Genomic DNA, 26,779 nt, shown 5'->3' with positions numbered 1-26,779 from the left:
GATCAAATATGAAGAAACCATGAGGCTACTAGCCTATGCTTAAACTGTTACAGATTCCAGACTCTGGAAAATAATATTTATTTCTTTCAGGATCCACTATTGAATCAGAGCCAGCTCTCATGCAAATCTTTAACAGAACACAATTTATAAAAATACAATATAATATATATTCAAGAATAGGATACAAGGAAGTAACAGAGTTTCATCAGATCCTCTGCCCAGCCAGGAGAATGAAGATGGATCATACATGAGATTTCCCACAGCCAGTAAGGTGTTCAGGATATCCGCTGTCAACATGCATGCGAATTCTGCATAGAGTAGGTCTCATGCATATTCATTAGGTATCCTGTAAACTTGGCTAGCTATATAGTCACCAGGCCAGGTTTGAGAAGTACTTTCTCCAAAAAAATAATAAAATTAAAAAAAAAAAAAAGAATGCAGAGCACAGGGTAGAGTCTGCTCATGACCCTGCCATGACTCCTAAAACTTACACAAAGAATTTGTCTTTACTGTAGTCCATGTAAAGGGGAACCAAACCCGGGCATGATAAGGCATCTGCAATGGGGTCATACTGTTGGGGTTCCTCCTCTCTGCTGCTCCAGGTGCTGTACACAGCAGTGTGTGGCTTTTCCAGTGCATGCTCCAAGGTATAGGATGAAAACAGAATGGGTGGTGGTAAGGAAGGTGCTGATGGTACCATGATTTCATGAGGTCGATGGATCTTCATGTGGGCATTTCGGCTTTTGATCTTGTAAAAGACTCTGAAAAAGTTTTTTGAAAAAACACTGAGTGCATCTTAGCAGGGATTCTCAAGCCAGTCAGGGGTGTTCAGGATATCCACAATGAATATGCATGAGATTTGCATACAGTAGAGCCACTGCATGCAAATCTCTCATGCGTATTCGCTGTGGATATCGCAAAGACTGGGTTGAGAACCCCTGTACTAGTGTAGAACACAGATACATGCATATGACTTGCTTACAGCAGTGTTTCTCAAGCTGGTCTTGTCGAGTTTTCAAGATATCCACAATGAATTCACTGCCTCCATTATATGCAAATCTTTCAAGCACAATTTCATGCATATTTATTGTGGACATCCTGAAAACCTGACTGGCAAGGGGGTACTTCAGGCCCGACTTGGGAAACACCGTCTTGGTCACTGAAGCCACTTCACAACTTGTGTTTCAAGAAAGCAAGCAAAAAAAAAAGGGGGGAAGGGGCACAGCAGCAGATAACAGTGAAGGGAAGGCTCTAGCCCAGAGGTGGGCAACCTCAGTCCTCAAGGGCAGCACCCCAGTCAGGTTTTTAGGATTTCCTCAATGAATATGCAAGAGAGCTATTTGCATGTACTCCCTCCATTGTGTGCAAACAGATGTCATGCATATTCATTGGGGAAATCCAGGAAAACAGACTGGCTTGAGGACTGAGGTTGCCCACCCCTGCTCTAGCCTTAATCATGAGTGGGTAGTCACTTTATTGTGATGAGTCACAGGTGGGGGCTTAGTTGGGAAGGATCAAGGTACAGGGGCCACAGCTGCACTTACTTGCCACACTGCTTGCAAGGAAAGCTCCTGGAGACTGGGGAGGTACATGCTGCACCGAGTCGTTCTCCAAGCCGAGAGTCTGATGGTTGTGAGCAGAGGAGCTTCTAGAGCCAAAGGACACAAGCGTAAGGAAATGCAGTACACGGCAAGAAAGGTAAAATTATGTATCATACCTGATAATTTTCTTTCCATTAATCATAGCTGATCAATCCATAGACTGGTGGGTTGTGTCCATCTACCAGCAGGTGGAGATAGAGAGCAACTTTTGCCTCCCTATATGTGGTCATGTGCTGCCGGAAACTCCTCAGTATGTTCGATATCAAAGCTCCATCCGCAGGACTCAGCACTTAGAGAATTACACCCACAAAGGGACACTCTGCCCAGCTCACCACCGCCGAAACGGGGGAGGGGAATTAACCCAGCTCATCCCCACACAAGTGGGGGAGGGGAATCCGTCCAGCTCATCCCCGCGGAGCGGGGGAGGGACACCACCCCGCCGATGCGGGGGGATCTGGCTTATCCAACCGCGGGAGGAGCTGACTGACCCTAACACCGCCGAAGGGGAGGGGTACAAAGCTGCCCTACAGCCGCACGAAGCGGGAGGGAGTGCCGGCAGAATTTAAGTCTCAATCCAGCCCCGTAAAACGGAGGGGAGAGGAATGCAGCAGCTCACTGTAACACAAACTCGTCTCAACTCTTGAAGAATCCAAGTGAAAAACTTGAACACGAAGTCCTCCTGAAGTAACTGAAGACTAAACTTGAACCTAAAATTCAACCAGAATATAAACAGTACAGATATCTGGGAGGGGCTATGGATTGATCAGCTATGATTAATGGAAAGAAAATTATCAGGTATGATACATAATTTTACCTTCCATATCATCATGCTGATCAATCCATAGACTGGTGGGATGTACCGAAGCAGTACTCACCCAGGGCGGGACATTGAAATCCCTGACCTCAACACTGAAGCTCCAAACCGGGCCTCCGCCCGAGCAGCCACAGTCAAGCGGTAATGCTTGGAGAATGTATGGGCCGATGCCCAAGTTGCCGCCTTGCATATCTCTGCCAAGGAGACGGACCCGGCCTCTGCCATCGAGGCCGCCTGAGCTCTAGTGGAGTGAGCCTTCAGCTGGATAGGCGGCACCTTCCCCGCGGCCACATAAGCCGCTGCAATGGCTTCCTTGACCCATCTTGCCACTGTAGGCTTAGCAGCCTGCAGACCCTTACGAGGACCTGCAAACAGGACAAACAGATGATCCGATTTCCGGAAATCATTGGTCACTTCCAAGTATCTGATGATCACTCGTCTCACATCCAGATATTTGAGAGCAGAGAATTCCTCTGGGTAGTCCTCCCTACGAAAGGAAGGGAGACAGAGCTGCTGATTCACATGGAAGCGAGAAACAATCTTGGGCAGGAAGGAAGGCACTGTGCGAATAGTCACTCCTGTCTCAGTGAACTGCAAAAAAGGCTCTCGACATGACAGCGCCTGGAGCTCGGAAACTCTTCTGGCTGAAGTGATAGCCACCAAAAAGACTGCTTTCAACGTCAGGTCTTTCAGAGATGCCCTCGACAAGGGTTCAAAAGGCGGCTTCTGCAAGGCTCTTAGCACCAGGTTGAGATTCCACGCAAGCACCACTGAGTGCAGAGGAGGGCGCAGGTGATTAACTCCCTTGAGAAAGCGCACCACATCTGGCTGCGAAGCCAGGGAAGCACCCTTCAGGCGGCCCCTGAAGCAAGCCAGAGCCGCTACCTGGACTTTAAGGGAACTGAGCGACAGGCCTTTCTCCAGACCTTCTTGCAGGAACGCCAACACTGAAGAAATTGGAGCAGTGAAGGGAGAAAGTGAGCCCGCTTCACACCACGCTGCAAAGGTACGCCAAACCCTGGCGTAAGCCGTAGAAGTAGAGCGCTTCCTCGCTCTCAGCATAGTGGTGATGACCTTGTCTGAGAAGCCCTTCTTTCTCAGACGCTGCCGCTCAATAGCCAGGCCGTAAGACCAAAGGGGGAGGGATCCTCCATCACCACGGGACCCTGATGTAACAGGCCCTGCTCCACTGGCAGCCGCAGAGGATCGTCGACTGAGAGCCTGATCAAGTCCGCATACCAGGGATGTCTGGGCCAATCCGGACCCACCAGGATTATCCGGCCTGGATGCTTTGCCACCCGGTCTAGCACCCTGCCCAACATGGGCCAGGGCGGGGAACACATAGAGAAGCTCTTGTGTCGGCCACTGTTGGAGAAGAGCATCTACTCCCAGGGATCGAGGGTCCCGTCCTCTGCTGAAAAAGCGCGGCACTTGGCAATTGGCCGATGACGCCATCAGATCTAGGCTCGGCTGGCCCCAGTGCTTCGTGATGTCCAAGAACGCCTGAGCAGATAGCTGCCACTCTCCGGGCTCCAAGGTATGGCGACTGAGAAAGTCCGCCTTGACATTCATGACTCCGGCAATGTGGGCCGCTGACAGCTGTTCCAGGTTCGCTTCCGCCCACTGGCATAAATTCATGGCCTCCTTGGCTAGAGGGGCGCTCTTGGTACCTCCCTGGCGGTTGACATAGGCCACAGCCGTGGCATTGTCCGACAGGACCCGTACTGGCTTCAACGCCAGTACCGGGATGAACTCCAAAAGCGCCAACCGAATGGCTCTGAGTTCCAGGAGGTTGATAGACCACTTTGCCTCTGCAGGAGACCAGAGCCCCTGCGCTGTCCTTCCCAAGCAGTGGGCTCCCCAGCCCGACAAAGAGGCGTCCGTCGTGACGACAATCCACTCCGAGGTCACCAGAGGCATTCCTGCAGACAACTTGTCCGTCTGCGTCCACCAGCTCAGCGCCTTGCGCACTGCTGGGTCCAATGGAAGGCGCACAGCATAATCCTCCGACATCGGAGTCCAGCGCTGCAGCACAGAGTGTTGTAGTGGTCTCATATGAGCCCTGGCCCAGGGCACTACTTCCATCGTGGCCGTCATAGAGCCCAACAGCTGCACATAGTCCCAAGCCCGAAGAGGAGAGGCTACTAGGAACTGGTCCACCTGAGCCTGAAGCTTGACAATCCGATTGTCTGGCAGGAACACTCTGCCCACTTGGGTGTCGAATCGAACTCCCAGATACTCCAGGGACTGAGTTGGGCGCAGCTGGCTTTTCTCCCAGTTGATGATCCACCCCAGGGAGCTCAAAAGAGCAACCACCCGGTTCACAGCTTTGCCACACTCTGCATAAGAGGGGGCTCGGATCAAACAGTCGTCCAGATAAGGATGGACTTGTACTCCTCCTTCCTCAGGAAGGCCGCGATGACCACCATTACTTTGGAGAAGGTCTGCGGAGCAGTAGCCAACCCGACGGGAGGGCTCTGAACTGGAAGTGTCGGCCCAGGATCTGCAAAACGCAGAAAGCGTTGATGAGGAGGCCAGATGGGAATATGCAAGTACGCTTCCTTGATGTCCAAGGATGCCAGGTACTCCCCTGCCTTCACTGCACGCTATAACAGAGCGGAGAGTCTCCATGCGAAAGTGCCTCACTTTCAGGCCGATTGGACCCCTTTGAGGTCGAGGATAGGCCGGACAGAACCTCCTTTCTTTGGAACCACAAAGTAAATGGCATAACGTCCCTTGCCAATCTGAATTTTTGGCACCGGAACGACCGCCCCAGGCGGATCAGGTTGTCCAAGGTCTGCTGCACTACCACAGCTTGACCGGAGACTTGCAGGGAGAGAGTACAAACCCGTCTCTTAAGGGTTGGCAGAACTCTAGCTTGTAGCCGTCTCTGATGACTTCCAGCACCCACGCGTCTAAGTTATAGTGGTCCACTCGCCCAGAAACGAGGACAGCCGTCCTCCAATCTGCACTGGGGCGTGGACCAAGGCCCCGTCATTGGGTACGAGACCCTGGGGAGGACCGGAGGGAGCACCTCCGGGACGGCGGTCTCTGCGAAAGGAATGCTGCTTGGGGGAGAAATTCCTCTTGAAGGAAGAGGGGGCAGAGGAACCCGACTTGCCCGGGCGGTACCGATGGGCTTCCTGCAACCGTCCTCTGGAGGTATCGGGACGAGTACTAACCCGAGCCCTGACCTCTGGTAATTTCTTGCCCTTAGACGTGCCGAGATCGGTCACGATTTGTCCAACTCGACCCCAAAGAGCAGCTTGCCTTTAAAAGGCAATCTAGCCAGGCGGGATTTAGAGGCGTGGTCAGCAGACCAATGTTTCAGCCAAAGCCACCGCCGCGCAGAGACTGTCTGAGCCATGCCTTTAGCTGAGGCTCTCCAGACATCATACAGCAAGTCTGCCAAATAGGCTAAGCCCGATTCCAGGGCCGGCCAATCAGCCCTCAAGGAATGATCCGAGGGGGAAGCCCGCTGCACCATAGTCCGGCACGCCCTGGCACATAGGAGCCGCAAACTGAGGCCTGCAAACTTAAAGCAGCTGCCTCAAAGGACGACCTTAAGGCCGCCTCCAATCTTCTGTCTTGGGCGTCCTTTAGGGCCGTGCCACCTTCCAACGGCAACGCCGTTTTCTTAGTCACCTTAGTGATTTAAAGAATCCACGGTAGGCCACAGATAGGCCTCACGTTCACTCACAGCCAAAGGATAGAGGCGGGACATAGCCCTAGCCACCTTTAAGGCTCGTTTCCGGGACATCCCATTGAGCCGCAATTAAGGTGTGCATGGCATCATGCACGTGGAAGGTTCTAGGCGGGCGCTTCGTCCCCAGCATAATGGCAGAGCCAACAGGGGCTGAGGGAGAGACGTCCTCCGGAGAGGAAATCTTCAAAGTGTCCATGGCCTGTAACAACAGGTGGGCAATCCTCTGGGCTAAAAAGCGCGCTGCAGAGGGGTCATCCGCTCCATCCGAGCGGGGATCTATCTCCTCCAAGGAATCCGCAAAGGATCGTTGGGAGACCTCAGACACGCTGCCCTCATCTACATCGGAGGAGACAAAAGTCCTCCAAGGCCTGGAAATCAACCCGAGGGCGTTTACCTCTGGGAACCTCAACCTCTTTATCAGAAGACGGAGCAGGGGCAGCGTTTGCATGAGGAAAGGCCTGATGCAGCAGCAAAACAAACTCGGGGGAGAAACCCCCCAGACTGTGCACTTCCGCAGCCTGGGCGACAGCCCTAGACGCACTCTCAACCGGCGCTCGCAATAGCGGGGGAGAGACATGCTGCGCATCCAAAATGGCGTCCGGCGCGAAACTCCGTGAAGGAGCCGCGCGGGAAGAACGGCGCTTAACTTTAGCCGCTTTTGTGCCGTCGCCCAAATTAAGGGCGTTCATGGCATTAATGTCTCCAATCTCAAGGGCGGCCCCGAAGAAGCCGTCCGAAGCCGCGTGGCCGGCCAAGATGGCGGAGGCGAGGAGCGGGGGATGGGCGTTTATGGCGGGAAAAAACCGCCACGCCGGAGGAACGACCGGGACAGTCATCGGTCACTAAACTATCACCCATCAAGGGCGAATCAGGTTGTAAAACCCCCGCATCCCCTCTAGAAGCGCTCCAGCGATCCGGGGAGCGACCCTTTGCGCCCTCGCCCTCCGACGCCATTGCCACGAGGAGAAGAATCGGGGAACCCCCTGCCCGCTATAAAAAGGTAAAATTACCTGCTTGCCGCTCCGAGCTGTAACGAACTGGTGTCCCAGTGAGTAGCTGCAATGAACGTTTAAAGAAACGTCGAATTAAACGCCTTTAAAGACGTTTAAAAATATATATATATATATATTTTTTTTTTTAAACGGAGCCAGCGGGAGGGGGGAGAAAAGGAGGGACCTGGCACCACCAGGTTTGCACTTGCTCAAAAGAGCCCTCAACCCCAGGCCTCAACAAAACCTAAGGATTAGGCTTGGAGGCCTAGCCAGAGCTGCTGCTGTGTGTGACCACCACCTGCTGAGATAGAGAACATACTGAGGAGTTTCCGGCAGCACATGACCACATATAGGGAGGCAAAAGTTTGCTCTCTATCTCCACCTGCTGGTAGATGGACACAACCCACCAGTCTATGGATTGATCAGCTTGATGATATGGAAGAGCCCTATTTAAGTATCCCATTACTCACCTTATCCTGACTAAGCCTTTCTTTGTACCAGCCATTGTATTTCTTGTCAAATTTCAGCCCTTTCTTGTAGAGATAATAATACTCCACACATTGTTGCAGTTTCTTAGTCTGTACCTGAAACAGAAGCAAAGAACTGTAACATTAATAACAATGCACGGGGGAGGCACAGATAGCAGCTTCTGCACAGCCAGTCCTTGCATGGTTCTTCCAGTAGGAGATGCTGTGAGGAGACTGGGACTGCAGGAGCTGTGCATTCCCTTCTGCCCACAACTGGTAGTACTCCACCATTACCTCCTGCTAGGATAGGCTGGACCTGCACCCCCACTTGTAACATTCCCTATAATACTGCTTTCTGGAAGGAGCTGGTGAGAGTTGCTTCCCTCCCATTACGGGCAGCACTCCTGCATCAGTCCCCACAGTATTAAGGATGTCTCTGCTCTCTCACCATCTGCTGGATCTTGTAGAAGTCTTTCTTGTACATGGAGAAAGCCTTGTTAAAGAGATGATGCTCCTGGGGTAGCCAGAGATCACTGCCTGTGAAAAGAGAGCAATACAATTCCCGTCACATACTCTCAACAAGCGAAGAATTATTTAAAAAAAAAAAAACTCCCATACAAACTCCCTGGACCCTGGCAGTGGTTAAAATTCTTTGGCCAAGGGTGATTTCATCCACCAGCTCCCATTGGAAGCTGAAGTCAGAATTAATTGAGAATGAGTTGAGGTTATACCAACATGTCTCACTTTGCTTTGTTTATAATTAATTTATTTATTTCTTGCATACATTTGATATACTGCCAAAGGCCTGCACATAGGCATCTAAGCAGTGTACAAAATAGAACAGAAAACAATGACAGCACAAAAGAGAAAAACAAGAATTTAAACATAAGAGTAGCCATACTGGGTCAGACCAATGGTCCATCTAGCCCAGTATCCTGTTTTCCAAACAGTGGCCAAGCCAGGTCACAAGTACCTGGCAGAAACCCAAACAGTAGCAACTTTCCATGTTACCAATCCCAGGGCAAGCAGTGGCCTCCCCCATGTCTATGGGTGTTGATCCCCAAGGTGGACCCTAGCATCAGGAAACTATGATTTGAATTATTCTTCCCAATGTGCATCACTTTGCATTTTTTTTTGTTACATTTGTACCCCGCGCTTTCCCACTTACGGCAGGCTCAATGCAGCTTACATGGGGCAATGGAGGTTTAAGTGACTTGCCCAGAGTCACAAGGAGCTGCCTGTGCCTGAAGTGGGAATCAAACTCAGTTCCTCAGGACCAAAGTCCACCACCCTAACCACTAGGCTGCCACTCCACATTAAATTTCATCTACCATTTGGATACCCAGTCTTCCAGTTCCTAAGGTCTTTCTGTAATTTTTCACAGTCTGCATGTGTTTTAACAACCTTGAATAGTTTGTGTCATCTGCAAATTTAATCGCCTCACTTGTTCTGATTTCCAGATCGTTTATAAATATATTAAATATCATCGGTCCCAGTGCAAACCCCTGTGGCACTCCGTTATTCACCCTCCTCCATTGAGAGAAATGGCAATTTAACCCTACCCTCTTGTTTCTGTTCAATAACCAATTCCTAATTCACAACAGAACATTTGCCTCCTATCCCATGACTCTAATTTTCTAAGGAGTCTCATAAGGACTTTTGTCAAAAGCTTTCTGAAATCTAGATACACTACATCAACCGGTTCACCTTTATCCACATCTTTATTCACGCCTTCAAAGAAATGAAGCCAATTGGCGAGGCAAGACTTCCCTTGGCTGAAACCATGCTGACTCTGTTCCATTAAACCATGTTTATGTGTTCTTTAATTTTATTCTTTATAATAGTTTCCACTATTTAACCCGGCACTGTAATTTCCCAAATCACCCCGGAACTCTTTTTTTTTTTTTCTTTAATTGGTGTTACTTGGCTACTTGTTTTCAAGGCAAAAAGTGAGGGCTGATTCTTAATGTGCACTGGTAACACATTCCACTATTTAGGGCAAATATATATATAAAGCATCACGAGAGGTAGAGAGGCAAAGTTGAGAGGGAGAGGTTGTTATCTGCAGACTGGAGACAATGGAGGGGAGCATAGGGAATAAGAAGGTTGTTAAAGTAGGCTGGGGCAGAGGGAGATATGAATTTGTAAACAAGAGAAAGTTTGGATAGAAGTGGGGGGGGGGGGGGGGGGGGTTGACATGATAAAAACTGTGAGCATCGTAGAGGAGTTAGAGTGCAGTAGACTGGACTAGTTGAAGGCGTTTCAGGGAGCAGAGAGGAAGACCAGAGTAGAGGGAGTTGCAGTAGTCAAGATGAGAGATAAAAAGATTAAGAAGTAGAGTGGCAGGAAGAAAGGGACAGACCAAGCAAACATGGTGAAGGGCGAAGAATGAGGAGCAATGAACAGAATCAATTTGAGGCCTGAAAGGAGGAAAGGATCAAAGGTGACACCAAGGATCTTTAGAGTCTCTGAAAGGAAGTGGGAAACAGTCAAGTGAAGGCGCAGGAAGGCAGATGTTACAGGAAGAAGGAAGAGAGGATGGATTTGCATTTGGAGGCGTTGAGAGAAAGGAATTACTTTTGAGCCAGGAAGATACATGAGATAAGCATGTGTTGTGGCCAAACAGGTTGATGATGACAAATGCCAGAGGGATGCTTGAGTACATAAAGAATGACCAGCAGGAAGGAGGGAGGCCTATGTGAGTATACTTTTTTTATTTTGATTTTAAAGTTTATGCCTTTTTAATTGTAGCTCAAAGTGAGTTACATTCAAGTGCACTAGGTATTTCCCTGTCTCTGCAAGGTTCACAATCTAATTTTATACCTGAGGCAATGGAGAGTTACATTATTTGCTCAAAATTACAATCAGCCTCAGTGGGATTGGAACTCTGCTGACCGGCAAACTACTTCTCCACTCGAAATCTGGCTACTGCTTGTGACCCAGACTGGCCACTGTCAGAGACAGTATGCTGAGCCTGATGAACTTTGGTCCAACTCGGCATGGCTTTTCTTTTGTTCTTAAATTTTTAGTGTATAAGTATTTCACTTGAAAAAACACATTTCCTGAATTATGTTCTCTGACTTTCAAAGGGCTACTGAACACACTTATACAAGGGGTGCAAGTTTGTGTTACTGGGATGTTCACAGGGTAGAAAACAATTCTATGGCTAGGTGTTGCTACGAATTTCCTTGTAAAGTTTGGAAGCCCTTAAAGCTGGGAGTTTGCATTATTGACCTTTTAAGCATGAAAAAGAAGGCCTGAAACAATATCAGTGGCAGAGTTTGGACACATGGGAAGGGCAGTGTCTGGAGGAAGGGATGAGAAACTAGATAGAAGAGAGCTAGAGTTGGTCTGTAGTTCGGCATTTGTATGCTTATCAGACTTCAGAAAGCCAGAGGAGGAATCTTAAACTAGACTGACTGGATTAAACTGCTGCCATGTGTTCTAACCAAGCTAACAGAGATTGGAAACAATTACAAAGAAAATACAAATACATGATCAGACAAACTAAAAGGAACTATTACAAAACCAAAATAGGACCGAACTATAAGGATACACACAAACTCTTCACACTTGTAAACAATCTTCTAAGTACTACCAAAGTCACCTCAAACAACGCAGATACCCCATCAGCAACCGACCTTGCAAAATACTTCAAGGAAAAAATCTCAAATCTCCGACTCAAGATTCCCACTAACACAACGGACTACACAAATATCCTTGAATGTCTAGACCCAAAGCCCAGCGAATACCCAGCAGATCGATCATGGACCGACTTTGACATGCTCTCACCAAAAGAAATCTCATACTGGTTAGGAAAATATGCCAAATCGCAATGCAAATTAGACATATGCCCTAACAGTCTAATAAGATCTGCACCCAAACAATTCAAAACAGACCTCACGAACCACATAAATTACAGACTCCAAAATGGACTCTTAAACACAATGGACCTAACCAACTATCGACCTGTAGCATCTATCCCATTCATGACCAAGCTCGAAGGCATAGTGACGAAACAATTGACTGAATACCTACATAGACACTCAATTTTGCACGAGTCCCAATCAGGATTTCGGACGAATCACAGCACCGAAACTGTACTAGTGTCCGCAATGAACGCATTCAAACAAGCAATTGCGATTGGTAACAACATCCTCCTCCTGCAATTCTACATGTCCAGTGCCTTTGACATGGTTAACCATGATATACTAATACAAATACTAGAATACTTCGGAGTAGGAGGCACTGTTCTCAAATGGTTCAAAGGATTCCTAACCACAAGATCATACCAAGTAACAATGAACGAGGACAGATCACTACCATGGACACCTGAATGTGGAGTCCCCCAGGGATCCCCTCTCTCACCAACATTATTCAACCTAATGATGACACCTCTAGCCAAGCTACTAGCCAATCAAAAACTCAACCCCTACATTAATGCAGATGATGTCACAATTTACATTCCATTCAAACATGATCTAAATGAAATCACCAACGTGATCACCCAAAGCCTCCAAATAATGCACACCTGAGCAGACGCATTCCAACTAAAACTTAACGCAGAAAAAACACAATGCCTTGTGCTCACCTCACAACATAACACAAAAAGCTTCAACACCATAACCACGCCATACTGTTCCCTTCCGGTCTCACAAAGTCTGAAAATTCTTGGAGTCACCATTGATCGAAACCTCACTCTCGACACCCTCGTGAAAAACATGACCAAAAAGATGTTCTTCACCATGTGGAAACTTAAAAGAGTAAAACCTTTCTTCCCTCTTCCGTACCCAGGTACAGTCAATGGTAATAAGTCATCTGGATTACTACAATGCACTATACGCCGGGTGCAAAGAACAGACAATCAAAAACTCCAAACTGCCCAGAATACAGCCGCCAGACTCATATTTGGAAAACCTAAATATGAAAGTGCAAAACCACTAAGAGAGAAACTTCACTGGCTTCCACTTAAGGAACGCATTGCATTCAAGATCTGCACAATTGTACACAAAATCATTCTTGCAGATGCCCCAATCTACATGTTAAACCTCGTGGACCTACCGCCCAGAAACGCCACAAGATCATCTCGCAAATTTCTCAACCTGCACTACCCCAGCTGCAAAGGACTGAAGTACAAACAGATGCATGCCACTACCTTCTTGTACATGAGCACGCAGTTATGGAATGCACTACCCACAGACTTGAAAGCAATCAACAAAACAACTATCTTTCAAAAATTACTGAAAACATTCCTCTTCAACAAGGCCTACAATGAGCACCCACAACCTCATTAACTCACCTCATCAACCCTCTCAACTATGAAAGCTTACCTTATACAGCTATCCAATTCACTTCCTCCCTTCTTCCCTTCTTGATCGCTACACACTACTAACTATATCTGATATCCTGATATGACAATGTCAACAAATCTATGTAAGCCACATTGAGCCTGCAAATAGGTGGGGGAATGTGGGATACAAATGCAATAAATAATAATAATAATTACTGAATGTAAGATTTATTAACCACTTTTTTTTTACCATTTCTTTTATTGTTTTTAAGTATAAACATCACAGCAGATAAAACATTTCTAATACACCAAGAATACTATCCAATAACCTGCCATAACACTTCTATACCTACATGTCTCATCTATCCTTTTCACCCCTTCCCCCTCTGACATTTTTGTCCCCAATATGTTATATAGTGCTAGCCAGAGGTGGCTGTGAGGACAATCATTGTTCATAAGAATTCCAGATTTTCTGGTGCTGCACCAAACGACCAGTTCGCAAAGCCGTAAGTTTTGACATCAAGCAAATATAGTCCAATTTGTACAGGACTCTACGGAGGCCAGGTAGCGACGGTTGCTTCCAGGCCGCTGCTAGTACCAACTTGCTTGCCATAAACACTTGACCCGCAAATTGGTGTATGGGGTTCTGGACTCCCTTAGGTTTGAAATGTAGCAAACAATGAGTGGAACAGGTGGATGTGAAGCGTCTGTTCACGCTTTCCAAAAATACTAGGACTAGGGGGCATGCGATGAAACTACAGTGTAGTAAATTTAAAACAAATCGGAGAAAATGTTTCTTCACCCAACGTGTAATTAAACTCTGGAATTCGTTGCCGGAGAAAGTGGTGAAGGCGGTTAGCTTAGCAGAGTTTAAAAAGGGGTTGGACGGTTTCCTAAAGGACAAGTCCATAAACCGCTACTAAACTGACTTGGAAAAATCCAAAATTCCAGGAATAACATGTATAGAATGTTTGTACGTTTGGGAAGCTTGCCAGGTGCCCTTGGCCTGGATTGGCCGCTGTCGTGGACAGGATGCTGGGCTCGATGGACCCTTGGTCTTTTCCCAGTATGGCATTACTTATGTACTTATGTATGTATCTATCTTTATTGGGTAAGTCACCCCCGTGACCGCAGTTAGAAATTTCAGTATCTCTGTCCAATAAGTCTGAGCATGTTTACAGGTCCACCAGATATGAAACATATCTCCTATTGCATCGCATTGTCACCAGCATTTAGCCAACCTTGACCGAAACATCTTCACCATGCGATGCGTAGTACCAGCAATATTTATTTATTTATAACATTTATATCCCACAGTATTCCCACCCAAGGGCAGGCTCGATGTAACGTACAATAGTTAATATGCAAACAATAGTACAAAATACAAGGTCACAAGAGGGAGAAAGAAATAGCTGAGGAAGAAAGGAAGAGAGGGGAAGTGAGAAATTATCACAGAGAGAGCCGTAGGTTAAAAGGGCGTGGCAACAGAAGGGTATCTTGTGTCCACTCTCAATCATGGCACTAGAGATCGAAACTTTAAGCAGAGATCTAAATGCCAGTTTCCACTGTGGGAACGTATATGTCACCCCCAAGGCCTCTCCCCATTTAGTCAAGTAATGTTCTATCGGGTTGGTATACAACAGTAATGCCCCATAGAGTCTCGATATACTACCCTTCCCCCCTCCCCCTCACCAATCCACTTTCTAACTTAGTTTCAGGTAAGCTAAGCTCTCCCTTTGCCCTGCGATTTATAAAATCTCTCACTTGATAATATTGGAAAGCTTGCAGGGGGGATAACCCATGTTCCCTGCATAACTCCTCAAAAGATATTGCTTTACCCTCTTCCCACATTTGTCCTAATTCGCATAATCCCATGTCCTCCCAATTGCGGTAAGCGGTGTCTTGCAAGCCTGGCCCAAATTGGGGAGCAAACCGGAGGAACATGTCGAAAATATCTTCGCCCCGGGAAGAACTGTGCTCTGATTTTGCTCCAGGTAAGCAAGGGCCACCGCATTAACGGCGGACATTTCTTAATAAGCTCTTCCAACTCCTGTTTAGTCAGCCAAGGTATAGCCCTAAGCGGAAAGGGTCCCATCCAGCCTTGCTCTATCCTTGGCCCTAGTTTCTCCGCATCTGTGAACCATGCTGCTATTATTCTGAGATGAGATGCCTGGAAATACGACGCGAAGAAAGGGACCCCCATCCCTCCCCGCTCTCTAGGTTGATACATGACTTCTTTTCTTACCCGCGGGGGTCTTTTTTTCCAAATGAATGAGAAAACTTTTCTCTGAAGGCCTTGCAAAAAGCCATCTGGGATTGAGATCGGTAGTGCCATGAAGAGGTACAGAATCCTTGGAAGCACCACCATTTTAACTGCGTTAATCCTCCCAATCCAGGATAATGTCAAACCCTCCCACCTCTGTAAGTCTTGAAGGAGTCGGTGAACTGTTTTCTCCCCGTACTGCCTTCACTCCCGGATAAACAAAACGTGAGAAAGCCACCTTCTCCGTCTCCGCTTGCATCCGATTTCCACTCCTCCCCAGCACATACCTCCGCGCTGTATTGCCAACAACTCCGCTCTGCAGATCGGGCTTATCGCTTTATCCCCGCGGGTCGCTCGGAGCTACGCTTTCAGGCAACCATGCCACTCGGCGACATCACTTCCTCCTATTAACCACTTTTATGAAGAGATTCACCTAAGGCTGTTCAGCTTGGTGCTGGTTCATGGTTAGCAGCTTCAAATCTCATGAGCCCCAATCAGAAAATAAACTCTGCCAGTGCTGGTACAGCTTGGAAAGCTGTTCGGCTTCAAAACCTAGGCCCCAATTCCATATTTTATTACAAAGTCCTATATTAAAATTCCACAGCTGTCAACCTTAGTGTGGCTCTTGTCCAAACTATCCAGCCTGCTCACATGTGTATACTCAGGTCTTAATCACTACTACTGTGTGAGGTTTGCCTTGGTATGAATATTTGGGGTCTATCCAAAGCTCTGTACCACCTGGTACCCTGCTGCCCCTCTGTCATTCTGTGTAGATGAGCATCTAAGAACCGATGCTTATTCCTAGACTGAAACCCCTCCCCCTCCTACCAAGCTTTATTAGATGCAAACAGCTAAAAAAAGCTGACTTCCTAGGTACCCAAGGAGACAATGGACAGTATATTGTCACCACCAACTGGGTTGGTTTCTGGAGCTTTAGCCTACTGGCTCGGTGGCTTGTAATACCACTAGATTTTGCTTCCTTTGTTTGGTCCCTATCATCTCGAGGAAGTGAGGGCTTTTTTGACAATACTGCAACCTCTCAACCTATTCTTACCACTCCTAGAATATGGCTGCCTCTGCTCTGCCCCAGTTCCATCCATGGTGTACTGTCATAGACCCTATATCTCGGCTCTTCTCTCACCATTTTGCCATTAGGGATCCTCTTGAAGTTCAAAAAAAGCAGTGGACAATCATTACCAGTTTTGTCTCCCCTGTCCTTTCCATGAAAATAAATAAATAACTATTTTCTATGTTTGCCTTCTATGTTTGCCCTGGAGCCTCATACTGTGAGCTCTTGTTCTAAGTTAGAGGACTGCACAGACAAGTCAGATTTTCAGGATAGCCACACTAAATATGAATGAGAAATTTACATACAGTCCAGACAGCACATGCAAATCTCTCCTGTGTATTCAATGTGGATATTCTGTAATGCTGACTGGCCATGTGGTCCCCAAGGGATGCACTGAGAACACTGCTCTACATCCTTTTCTTCTGAAAAAGGCTTCCTCATTTAACTCTGATGTATCAGAATGTCTATCATTATTATTATTACTACTACATTTATATCCCGCGCTTTCCCACTCATGTCAGCCACCTCTCTTGTTATATTTATTTAGATTATTACTGTCAAATCTCATATGGCTTTTAGTGCAGACCCTGAGATTGACAGTAAGAATCTCTCTATATAAAAGGCAAAACCAACGTTCTATGAAGCCTCCAGCCGGAAGTGTGAAGGGGGCGAGATATCCGGTTTCCCTATGAGTGTCTGCCCCGCCCTCTCTGTAACACAGTCAGTGAAGGAAAACAGCAGAGCACGAAATCAAATCGCTGGCTCTGTAACAGTGAAGGACTCAGAGGGGGGAGGGGAGAGAGGCCAGAGGGCAGGGACACACACACTCCCACATGCACACAGAAGAAAACATTGCTAGCCCCCGTTTCATTTGCATCAGAAACGGGGCTTTTTTACTAGTATGTTTATAAAATTACTAGTAAAAAAGCCCCGTTTCTGATGCAAATGAAACGGGGGCTAGCAAGGTTTTCTTCAGAGTGTGCATGTGGGAGTGTGTGTCCCTGCCCTCTGCCCTCTCTCCCTCCCCCCCCCCCCCCTTCGAGTCCAGTCCTTCAGTGTTAAGTTTCCTGCTGTTCTGTGTTTGTGTTACAGAGAGAGTGAGGGCATCTCTCTCCCCTCCCCCTCTGAGTCCTTCACTGTTACAGAGAGAGGGATTTCGTGCTGTGCTGTTTTCCTTCACTCATGGGGAAACCGGATATCTCTGGCGCTTCACACTTCCGGCTGGAGGCTTCATAGAACGTTGGTGGTGCCTTTTATATATATAGATGAGTGAGGTGGAAGGGTTGTTCAATCTTTCAAACAAAATCAAGAGGACACTCCACAAAACTAATACCCAGCAGGCTGAAGATAAATCGGAGAATGTTTTTTTTCACTTAGCTCATGATTAAGAAATAGAATCTGTTGCCAAAGGATTTTGTCAAGTCAACTAGCATGTGGGGTTCAAAAGAGAATGTCAAGTTATTAGCCAGGTAGACTTGGGTAAGCTGTTGCTCATCCCTCAAAATGAGCTATGAAAAGCAGATCTACCTTTTGAGATCTGCCAGTTATTTGTGACTTGCAATACCTACTATCAGGCAAGACACTGGGCTTAATGGACCTCGGTCTGACACATGGCTTTTCTCCTGGTCTGTCTCTGGCCCACCTCCTTTTAGAATGGCTTCCAGAACAGCACAGGAAATCTTTCCCCTTGCTGCTCCACCCTGGCACAGAACACAGCTGAGATACTGCAGTCTGATAAATACATTGTACTTCTTAAGGACAAGAGAATAACCAGCAAGGCAGGGGCGGAGTGGATTTACTGTTCAGCAAAACAAAAAGAGTCTAATGTAAACCATGGTTAGAACGGGAATAGAGCCCACAGGGAAGAGCAAATACCTTAATGACATGCCAAAGACACACACACTTCTGCTAATGCTACCCCTGCTCCATCCTTACCTGTATAGTGATAACCTGCTAAGGGGTGAGACAGGGGCCTCCGTGGTGTCTTCAGAAGCAGTAGCTCCAATGCAGCCTGGACAGGGAAAGGAGGACACATGAGGGGCGTAAGAGCTAGATTTATCCTAAGGCATATTCCCTTGTATGACCGATAGGCTTGATCAAACACTTATAGCTGCTTCTGTCACTAGACCAGGGGTTCTCAACCCAAACCTACAGACACACACCAAGCCAGTCTGATTTTCAAGATATCCACAATGAATATGCATGAGATAAATTTGCATTCAGTGGAGGTAGTACATGGAAATTTATCTCATGTATATTGTGGGTATCCTGAAAAGCTGACTGGCTTGGTGTCTAGAGCACTGGGTTGAGAACCTCTGCTCCAGACTGATGGCTCTCTAGTAACCCAAGATACTTAGCAGCTTCTGATATAGAGACTTGCTCCAGTCCTGCTAGTGCAACCTTGGAGAGTGTTTTCAGTCAGACTCACAAAGTAATGAAGGCAGCCCATCACTTCTCCTACCCTAGAATGATTATACAGCTCCAGGAGAACTTATACTGTCAAACCCTGCCTCCTTTCTCAAATTCCAGAGCCTTCTCTCTCATAGCCTACAGGTTTTCTTGCCCAATATTTTCAGATCCCTAGATCTTGTACGCAGCACTCCTTCTGATCCCACATGATACCTAACATAAAGCTCTCTAAATCTTGCACCCAGAATCCTTTTTTCTTCCTCCTAGCCAGCCAATCTTCTATCTACAGATTCCTTGACTCCCAGAAGCACAACCTGCCATGCCACCTGTTATGGAGTGCTAAGCAGCTATTCCTTAGCATCCTCCAGACTAGTCCAGAAGTGTGGGTTTACACAGTCCTACCAGCTAGCAGAAGTGCTTAAACCCATGTGTCTGGATTAGTCTGGAGGGACTAAAGGAAAGAAAATTAGCAGGTTAAGGTCTAAATTCTCCTTCATGCAGTGGCATTAACATTGCTCCCTGGCTCTCCGGAGTATTGTGACATTACCAGTGTATCCCCGTTGGCCTCGAACAGACAGTGCAATGCAAGCTCCTGGTTGGTGCCACCTCCGGGGAAGGCACTGGAACACGCCATATTCAACAGACATTCCACTAGGACATAAGAGTAGTAGATTAGCATGGAGTTTCATCAGAATGCTGTTGGCACCTCTAAATAGGCAGTGCTCTGCCTGGCCCTCACTAGGAGTACAGACAAGATCAAGATTTTCCTGTATGGTGTTTTAAAAATAGCTGAACACTTGTTTTCTACCTGCAGACTAATAGGGGGCTTTGCCTAACTTTAATTTGCTCCTAGGTCAACTCTGAGGCCTGGGTTTGATTACATACTTGTATGTGAACCTGGACCCTATAATATTTTCCTACAAAACTTTCTCTTTGAGGTTTTATAATTGCCAGCATGTCTTTTATAAAATTCACTACATTCTTTCAGGTACAACAGAGGAACAGTAGAGAAAAAGAAACAGCACTTAATGTAAAAAAAAATACTATGGTTAAACTATGAAAATGCAGAGACTATGGGAGAGTTGACACACTATTGGTGTAAATGGAAGAGCTGTTTCCCCCTCTCCCAAACAGCTCTTCCATTTACACCAATAGTGTGTCAACCTTCCAATACAGATGGAGGAACACATATGTTTGGCAAAGTAAAACGGTAATGAAGGGGGAGGTGCTGCTGAAGGAAGATTGATCTACTGAATACTGATAATGATAGTGGCTGATCAGCTTGTGGCTTGTGCTGCACTGTAAAATCACCGAGGCAGTAAGCACTTTAACAAGATATACTATCACCACACACACCTTCTAGTTATGTACAAGCAGTGTGAACCAACTCTTGTAACCCTCCACATTCACAGCCCTGTTTTCACCCAGAATACTCCACTCACAACTGTAGATGGCTCTCACCTTTACTTTGGGTTCCAGGGTCTTGCTGTAGCTCCTCTGATGGTTTCCATGCCAGCTGTGCCCAGGCAGGGTCTGCCTGTGCCAGGGATCGGTCCTGTAGCTCTGGCAATGACGCCTGGAACTCTTCACCCAAGTTTATCTGCCTGGCACAAGGATGGTGACAAGTCACAAAGCAGGGTTTGATCAGGCCTGGCACAGCTACACACACAGCTGGTGCTATGCTCCCATGTCTCTCCCTCATCAGTCAAGCCTGAAAAAGAGGTTAACACTCAGGGAGAGGCCAGTGGCACACATTGCCAGTGTGGCACAGATAGAGAAATGCTCTAGGACCTCTGGTGCTGCATCCCACCAGCCCCACACTTCCAGCATCAGCCCAAGCCAGGAGCCAAATCCTTCTCTGGGGCAGCACCAACCCTGGACAGTTCTCTGCTGCTCAAGTCCACTTCTCTGTATAAATTGAGACTTACGGTATTAGTACTGCCAGTGGGTCGAAGGAATCCTGGTCCTGGATGTGGTTGGTGGCATCTAAGAAAGATTAACCAAATGAAAGTTTGATATAAAATGATGTGTAAGAAACCTAGGTCTAGTCATCCAGTAGAAGGGTGGGTTGGGCTCACCTTTCACATGACGTATTGGCTGTGGAGTACCAGTTGTGTTACAGCACCTCGAGTCATGCTGTAGGGCAGAGAACAATCCAGTGCCCTTCCGGAGAGGGTTCAGCATGGGGCATGGGGTATAACGACGTGTCAAGTCTAGGCTTTCTTCCCAAAACTGGGGACTCCGTAAACAACTCCGGAAGGGTACTCCATTGTAATATGCAGTGAAGGGTTTCAGAATGGCCTGCAGGGAGTAAGATCAGGGTCATGTCTGTTCTAGTTCCAGGTCATGGATGGTCAATCAGCTGCAATGTACCTACCTTAATCCCTATCTGCAGGACTCTCTCCCTCAAGAAAGGAGCACAAAGATCAAATCATACATTATTTTAACGCAAGACAGGCTAGCCCCACTCTGTCCTGTCCCTTCCCTGTTAACACAGAATATGAGAGTAGATAAGGAAGGTAAAGGCTATCTAGTTTGTCAGATTTACTCCCCTATTCCACCCTATCTGGTCTCCTCCTCTGGACCCCATTCCCCTGTTACTTTGGCCCTTTACCTGGAACTCTGCCACACCGGCCACGGGCAATGGCTTTTGTTCAAGTCCCAGATCTGTGTTGTTATTGTCCATCGTGGACCCCTCATGACAAGTGCCTGTAGTCATTGAGATATCCAGTGACCAGATGTTTGGAATCCTATAATGCTTCTCTGTATCCTGTCAAGGGGAAACACAGTACGGTAGTTAAATAACTAAATAAAAACGTATTAGTTCCTTCAGCCAGTGCTACACAAGAGTAACACCGGAGGTCTGTGCACCACAGTGGTGTAGCCACAGGTGGGCCGGGGCCCACCCACTTAGGACTCAGGCCCACCTAACAGCAGCACTCATTTAGTGGTAGCTGGTGGGGATCCCAAGCTCTGCCAGTTGAAAACCTCCCCCTGATGGTGCTGAAAACATTGCTCTCCACTTCAGCAATCTGAGCTTCCTAAGCTGGCACCTGCGCATGCTCAGTTTTCGGCACATGCCTGCTGCAGGCTGCCAAGGTGGAGAGCAGTGTTTTTCCGCCAGCTGAGATATATTTTTAAGTTGGTGGGGGAGGGGGTGGAACACTTGGTGCCCACCCACTTCTTGTCTAGGCCCACCCAAAATCTGCTGTCTAGCTACGCCCCTGCGCAACTGCTTGACAACGTTTTCCATACACCTGCCTCTCACTACAGCTAGCACTGACCCCTAAAGCTCCATTCCTTACCCCTTTCATCTAGCTAGGGCTAACCGTGTCCAGCTGGTACCGATCCCTAATATTCCATCCTCGCACAGCATTCCACAGTCAGCATTGAACCCTAACGCTCCCTCACCATCCCTAATGCGCCCTCCCCTCCCCCTTCCATCCAGCTGACACTAACCCTTATGCTCTCTCTCTCCCCCACCCATTTCATCTAGCTGTTACTGAACCCTAATGGTCCCTCTTCATCGTTCCCGTTCCGGCTATTTCTGCCCCGCACAACCCCTCCATAGCTCTCCCCGCAGACATTGTCGTCCAACACTCCGTCCTCCACTCTCTCTCATCTAGCCGACTAACGTTACTAAGCATGCCCGCCTATTCCTAAACCAAAACGTAAAACACACCTTCGCCTGCAAATGAGCCCCGACTGTTCCTACTACCAAGCTCCCGTCGGTGTCGCCCAACAACAGCGTCCACCACCGCCATTTGCAGGTCAACGCGCATGCGCAAGTCGCCGCAGCGCTGCTTGGGAGGAGTAGTCCTGCAGGCGCTCAGCTCAAATGGGGAAGCAGCAGCTGCTCGCTCGCCGGAAGTGTGTCTGTGTGCGCAGAGTTATGGGGACGTAAGTCCTAGAAACCCGAGAACAAGGGTTCTGGGATTCCTTAGGACCCTGCTGGTGGGAAGACGCAGTTGCAGTAGGATATCTGGTTGCAGCTCGCTCGCAACCAGGGAAACAGGGATACGCTTTGTTCTTGGACTGTGCTAGGTTAGGTAATGTAACTAACAATTATTTGAGTTTCAGTGAAGAGGACATGATTCATGATTTTTTTTTAACTTCCAAAGTCTGGAGTGGAAAGAAAGGAGCCAAGCCAGAGAGGTCTTAAAGAACTGGCTCTGCCTTAAAGTTGCCGCTCAAGCATTGGCTGCATTTTTTAAGGCTGCTCTGGAGACCCACTTGAGAGTGCAGCCTTAATTATTGTTGCCCTTGCCTCTCTCGGTGTGTTAAGTGGCAAGGTTCTTAAACCCTACAGAGTGAGACGGTGGGTGATACTGGAGGAGACGCACCTGGAACCAGAGATATTTCTGAGAGATGTCCATAATGGCTGAGGTTCCATCTTCTTGCGCTTTGCTGGTGTCCAGGAGCTCTGCATTTGGCTCCTGAGTCTCAGTCTTGATTAATTGTGGCCCCATGCATGCAGAGGAATAGCATGGTATCTCAGCAGAAAAATGGAACTGCTGGGCATCTGAAAGACCGAAAAACAAGCAGTATCACTTCATGGGCCCTTGCCTGCTCGGTCACTGCACTAGACACTTCATCACACAGTATTGAACACTGCCCAGTGTGAGAATTTATACAAGAGGAGGCGATAGATTTCAAGGCACACAATCACGTTAAAATATAATAATTGTATTTTAAAGCATCACTGACAGAGTAATCCTTTCTTAAACATAGTAGGTATTTTATTTGGATTTTACTCACACCTTTTTCTGCCCACCAGTAAAGACCACTTGTTCCACCTGTTCTTACTATTTGTCCCTGCTCGATCCTAAGGCATTACACAGCAATCTGATCCTATCATTAATGCAATGCTATTCTAAAATATACTTTCATCTGACTCCAGACCATCATTAATAGAGGTGCAATTCAACAGAGGAGCGAAGAATGAAGGGAGTTGGATAACAAACGCAAGCTGCAGCAGTACAGTCATTGAAAAAAGCACGGCTGGCTCAAGGCACTGTGGCACCCCGAGCCAACTTTTGGTTTGGTGCCCTCCTATTGGCGTGCCCCCCATTGGCACGTCCCCTCCCCCGGCCTACCCTTAAAGACATTTCCTGAATACCGACAGTGTTTCACCTAAGGCTACCTGCATCAGCCCCTGCATCTTCCCACTGCCGTGCCCCGCCCCCTCCTGTGACATAGTTTCTTGTTTCCACAGGGGTGTGGCAGAAGGAAGATGCCAGAGCACTGATGTGGGTAGTGTTAAGTGAAACTCTGTCTGTATTTGGGAGGGGGAAACTGCCTTTAAAGGGAAAGGTGGCCTGAGATAGAAAGAGGAAGGGGGTTACCGGCTGTTTATTTTTTCCCTGCACACGAATGCCACCAGGTAAGCTCTGGGCCAACTTAACTTATAGGGCCAGTGACATCACAGGTTCATGCATTTGGTGCCCTTTATCTCCGGCACCCTGGGCCAGAGCCTCACCTAGTCCATAGGTTAAACCAGCCCTGATTAAAGACAGCCTGCATGGCCATATTTCGGCATCAGAGGCATACACATGTCCAGAATTCTTGGGTATCAAAGTAGGACAGGTGTCAATTGTATAGTGAATATCACTCCTTTGGCACATAGCAGAGTAGATCAGATGTGAAGGACAATGCTAGTCCCGATTTGAACAGTTAGCTAAACTGATATTCAGATCAGAACTAGCATAATCCTTCCCATCTGATCTACTCTGCTATTTGCCAAAGGAGTGATAGTCACTATACAATTGACTGTTTTGTGACTGAGACCTCTCCTTCTTGGCACCCAACAATTCTGGACATCAGTGTATGCCTCTGATGCAGGTGGAAGCTGAAACGTCACTGTGCTGGGCTTACTTTTAATAAAGTGACCATTATCAAACTGCTCCTAATTGTATTTGTTATCTAATTCCCTTTGCTCTTCATTCCCAGACTATCATTTGTACAATATTTCAGTTGTAAATTATCATATAATAAACCCACCCTAAAGCATCACAGTCTCATCATTTAGACAGTAATCTCATCCTAAAATATTGTATACATGTGTTGGAACTTACCCAGTCTCTTGTACATATTCTTCCCTGCTGGGACTCTCAGGGTAGATCCCTGAAGCAGGGGACTGTAGTGTGTTGCTGTTCCTGTGAGATTATTTGGCATGTGGAGACCCTGGCTCTGTATAGTGCACATGTTCCTGTTTTGTGCATATTCCTGCAACTCCTGCTTAGGTGTTACTATGTTACAGTAATGCTCTGGCTGGTACCGGGGCTCCTGTATAGATGTCAGTACGTTGTTGTAATGCACTGGCTGATATTGAGTCTCCTGTTGCTCTTGCATAGGTGTTAGTGCACCGCAGTAATGTGCTTGCTGGAACGGGGAGTCCTGCTGCTTGGGATGTGAGGGCTCACCATGTGGCTCTTGCTTCTGCATGAAATACTGCATAGGTGGGCTGTTTGGTGATGGATTTGTTAGGCTCAGGGCTTTCAAAGATAAATCTTCCTCAGTCACTGGATGTTGTTGTTCTAGGCAGCAAGTCAGGGAGTAGTCATATTGTAGGGTCTGCTGCAGCCCTGTGGTGGGCACTGCACTGTATGTGAAATGCTGTTGAGATGTCACATTGCTTTGCACAGTGCACTGCCGTTGAGGCAGCCTCTGTCTTAGCATACAGCTTGGTCCTTCAGAGCTTGGCCCTGTACTATGTGATGTTTGCATTACAAACTGCCGACTAGGAAATGCTTCTGAGAAAGAATCCAGTTTACATGGGATGGAAGGGTCTCGCACAATCTGGTCACTCTCTTTCCGCAATGGAGGAAAGTAAGAGCTCAAAGTGCTTTCACTCTGCCCATCATTGGATGCTAAAATCTCAGGATTTGGCTTGCCCTGAAGCTCTGTCTCCTGGTGACACCAGCTCAGAGCTTCTGCTGGTTCCACAGGATTATAAAATTCTTTGGGGCTCATGGTGACATTTGCCCTGGCTGTTTGCCAGTCTCTGCAGGGAGAAGACAAGTATGTGAAGTCTGCAGAACCAGAGTCCTGGAGAGAGGACGTTGCACTGGGAGAGGCCCCAAGGCAGGAGGAATGGTGCAGAGCTCCAGCAGGGCTTTCAGGTCCAGGTAAGGTGGCAGGCTGCTTTTCCTCCATCACTAGGACATTTTCTGCCTGTCTCTGTCGTTCTTGAGCGCACTCATCGGGTTGGGAGCTGGAAGAGAATCAGAAACAGGAATAAGGAGAGACTAAAAGATTGCCTGGTTTTCCCCACTACATGTCGAGCTCTATTTCACACAGAACGTAGAGACTAGAACTGAGTCCTCCAGGCAGGAAAGTGCTCAATTCTGGTGGTATTTTACAAAGAATCTGCCAGTGCAGAGCATTTCTAAAATTTTTACCATATGTGCTGGTACATGCAGCCATTTTGCAAAGATACACATTGAAAAAATGAATGGCACAAACCCAGCAGCTTCCACATGGAGGTGCCAATTTCACAACTTCCATATGTAAATTAAACACTTCTACATGTAACATTCACAAACCTACACATGCAATGACCAATTAAGTCACAAGGCTGCAATTTTAACTTGGTTTCATTTTGGAGGTTAACGTGAACTACATGGGAATAAGGATAATGACTCCCCTACCCTCCTGTTTACTAAGCCGCGCGGCAGTGCCGACACAACCCATTCAACGTGAATGGGCTGTGTCTGCATTAGCGCATGGCAGCCACTAGCGTGGCTTAGTAAACACGGGGCTTAATCCCTTATGTAAAGCCCTCACTGAAATGAGCATGTTTAAAAATCTATACATTCCTTTGAGTAGGTGTAAATCCCAATGCGGGAATTTTTCTCCATTCACGCGTATTCCCTTTCTTTAATGGGAAATATGTAGATTTTAGTCCTGTGCAAACCATGCCCCCTTGAAATTTGTACATGATGTGGCTATCCACATTTAAATAGTGGCTTTGTGAAATTAGTATTTGCACGTATATATGATCCACATGTATAAATGCTACTATTTCCACATGGATATATTTCTAAACTAATAACCATAATAAATCTGAACATAATGATACAGTGGTCTTCATATGCAAATGCTTTCTGTCTTAATGATGAGTCACATCTGAAGAAGTGGTCTTGAAAGCTTATAAGTACATATTTGAA

At 47.2% G+C, this 26,779-nt stretch overlaps 1 protein-coding gene across 1 annotated transcript; it reads right to left on the bottom strand.

Moving 5' to 3' along the window:
• Positions 1–40: 40 nt before the first annotated feature.
• LOC115479564 (transcriptional-regulating factor 1-like) lies at positions 41–22,427 on the bottom strand. The gene is made up of 11 exons (XM_030217537.1): positions 22,294–22,427; positions 21,226–21,381; positions 20,690–20,912; positions 20,540–20,597; positions 20,073–20,215; positions 19,159–19,262; positions 18,138–18,213; positions 8,029–8,117; positions 7,584–7,697; positions 1,545–1,648; positions 41–761 (listed from the first exon to the last, which is right to left on the bottom strand). Exons 2-11 carry the CDS (start codon positions 21,328–21,330, stop codon positions 488–490), a joined length of 1,290 nt encoding a protein of 429 aa, XP_030073397.1. The 5' UTR covers positions 21,331–21,381; positions 22,294–22,427; the 3' UTR covers positions 41–487.
• Positions 22,428–26,779: the final 4,352 nt, after the last annotated feature.

Source organism: Microcaecilia unicolor, chromosome 11 (genome assembly GCF_901765095.1).
Source record: "Microcaecilia unicolor chromosome 11, aMicUni1.1, whole genome shotgun sequence".
Lineage (NCBI taxonomy): Eukaryota > Metazoa > Chordata > Amphibia > Gymnophiona > Siphonopidae > Microcaecilia > Microcaecilia unicolor.
The sequence above is the reverse complement of the archived record's forward strand: the minus strand, read 5'-3'. Positions and strand labels throughout refer to the sequence as shown.

Excerpts from the sequence above, each read along its gene's own strand:
- LOC115479564 (XM_030217537.1), bottom strand. The coding sequence starts at position 21,330 with ATGACTACAGGCACTTGTCATGAGGGGTCCACGATGGACAATAACAAC. Across the intron at positions 20,216-20,539 it reads CCACTGGCAGTACTAATACC|GCAGATAAACTTGGGTGAAG; the intron begins GTAAGTCTCAAT and ends TCCTTGTGCCAG. Across the intron at positions 19,263-20,072 it reads CCCTGGAACCCAAAGTAAAG|TGGAATGTCTGTTGAATATG; the intron begins GTGAGAGCCATC and ends CTTATGTCCTAG.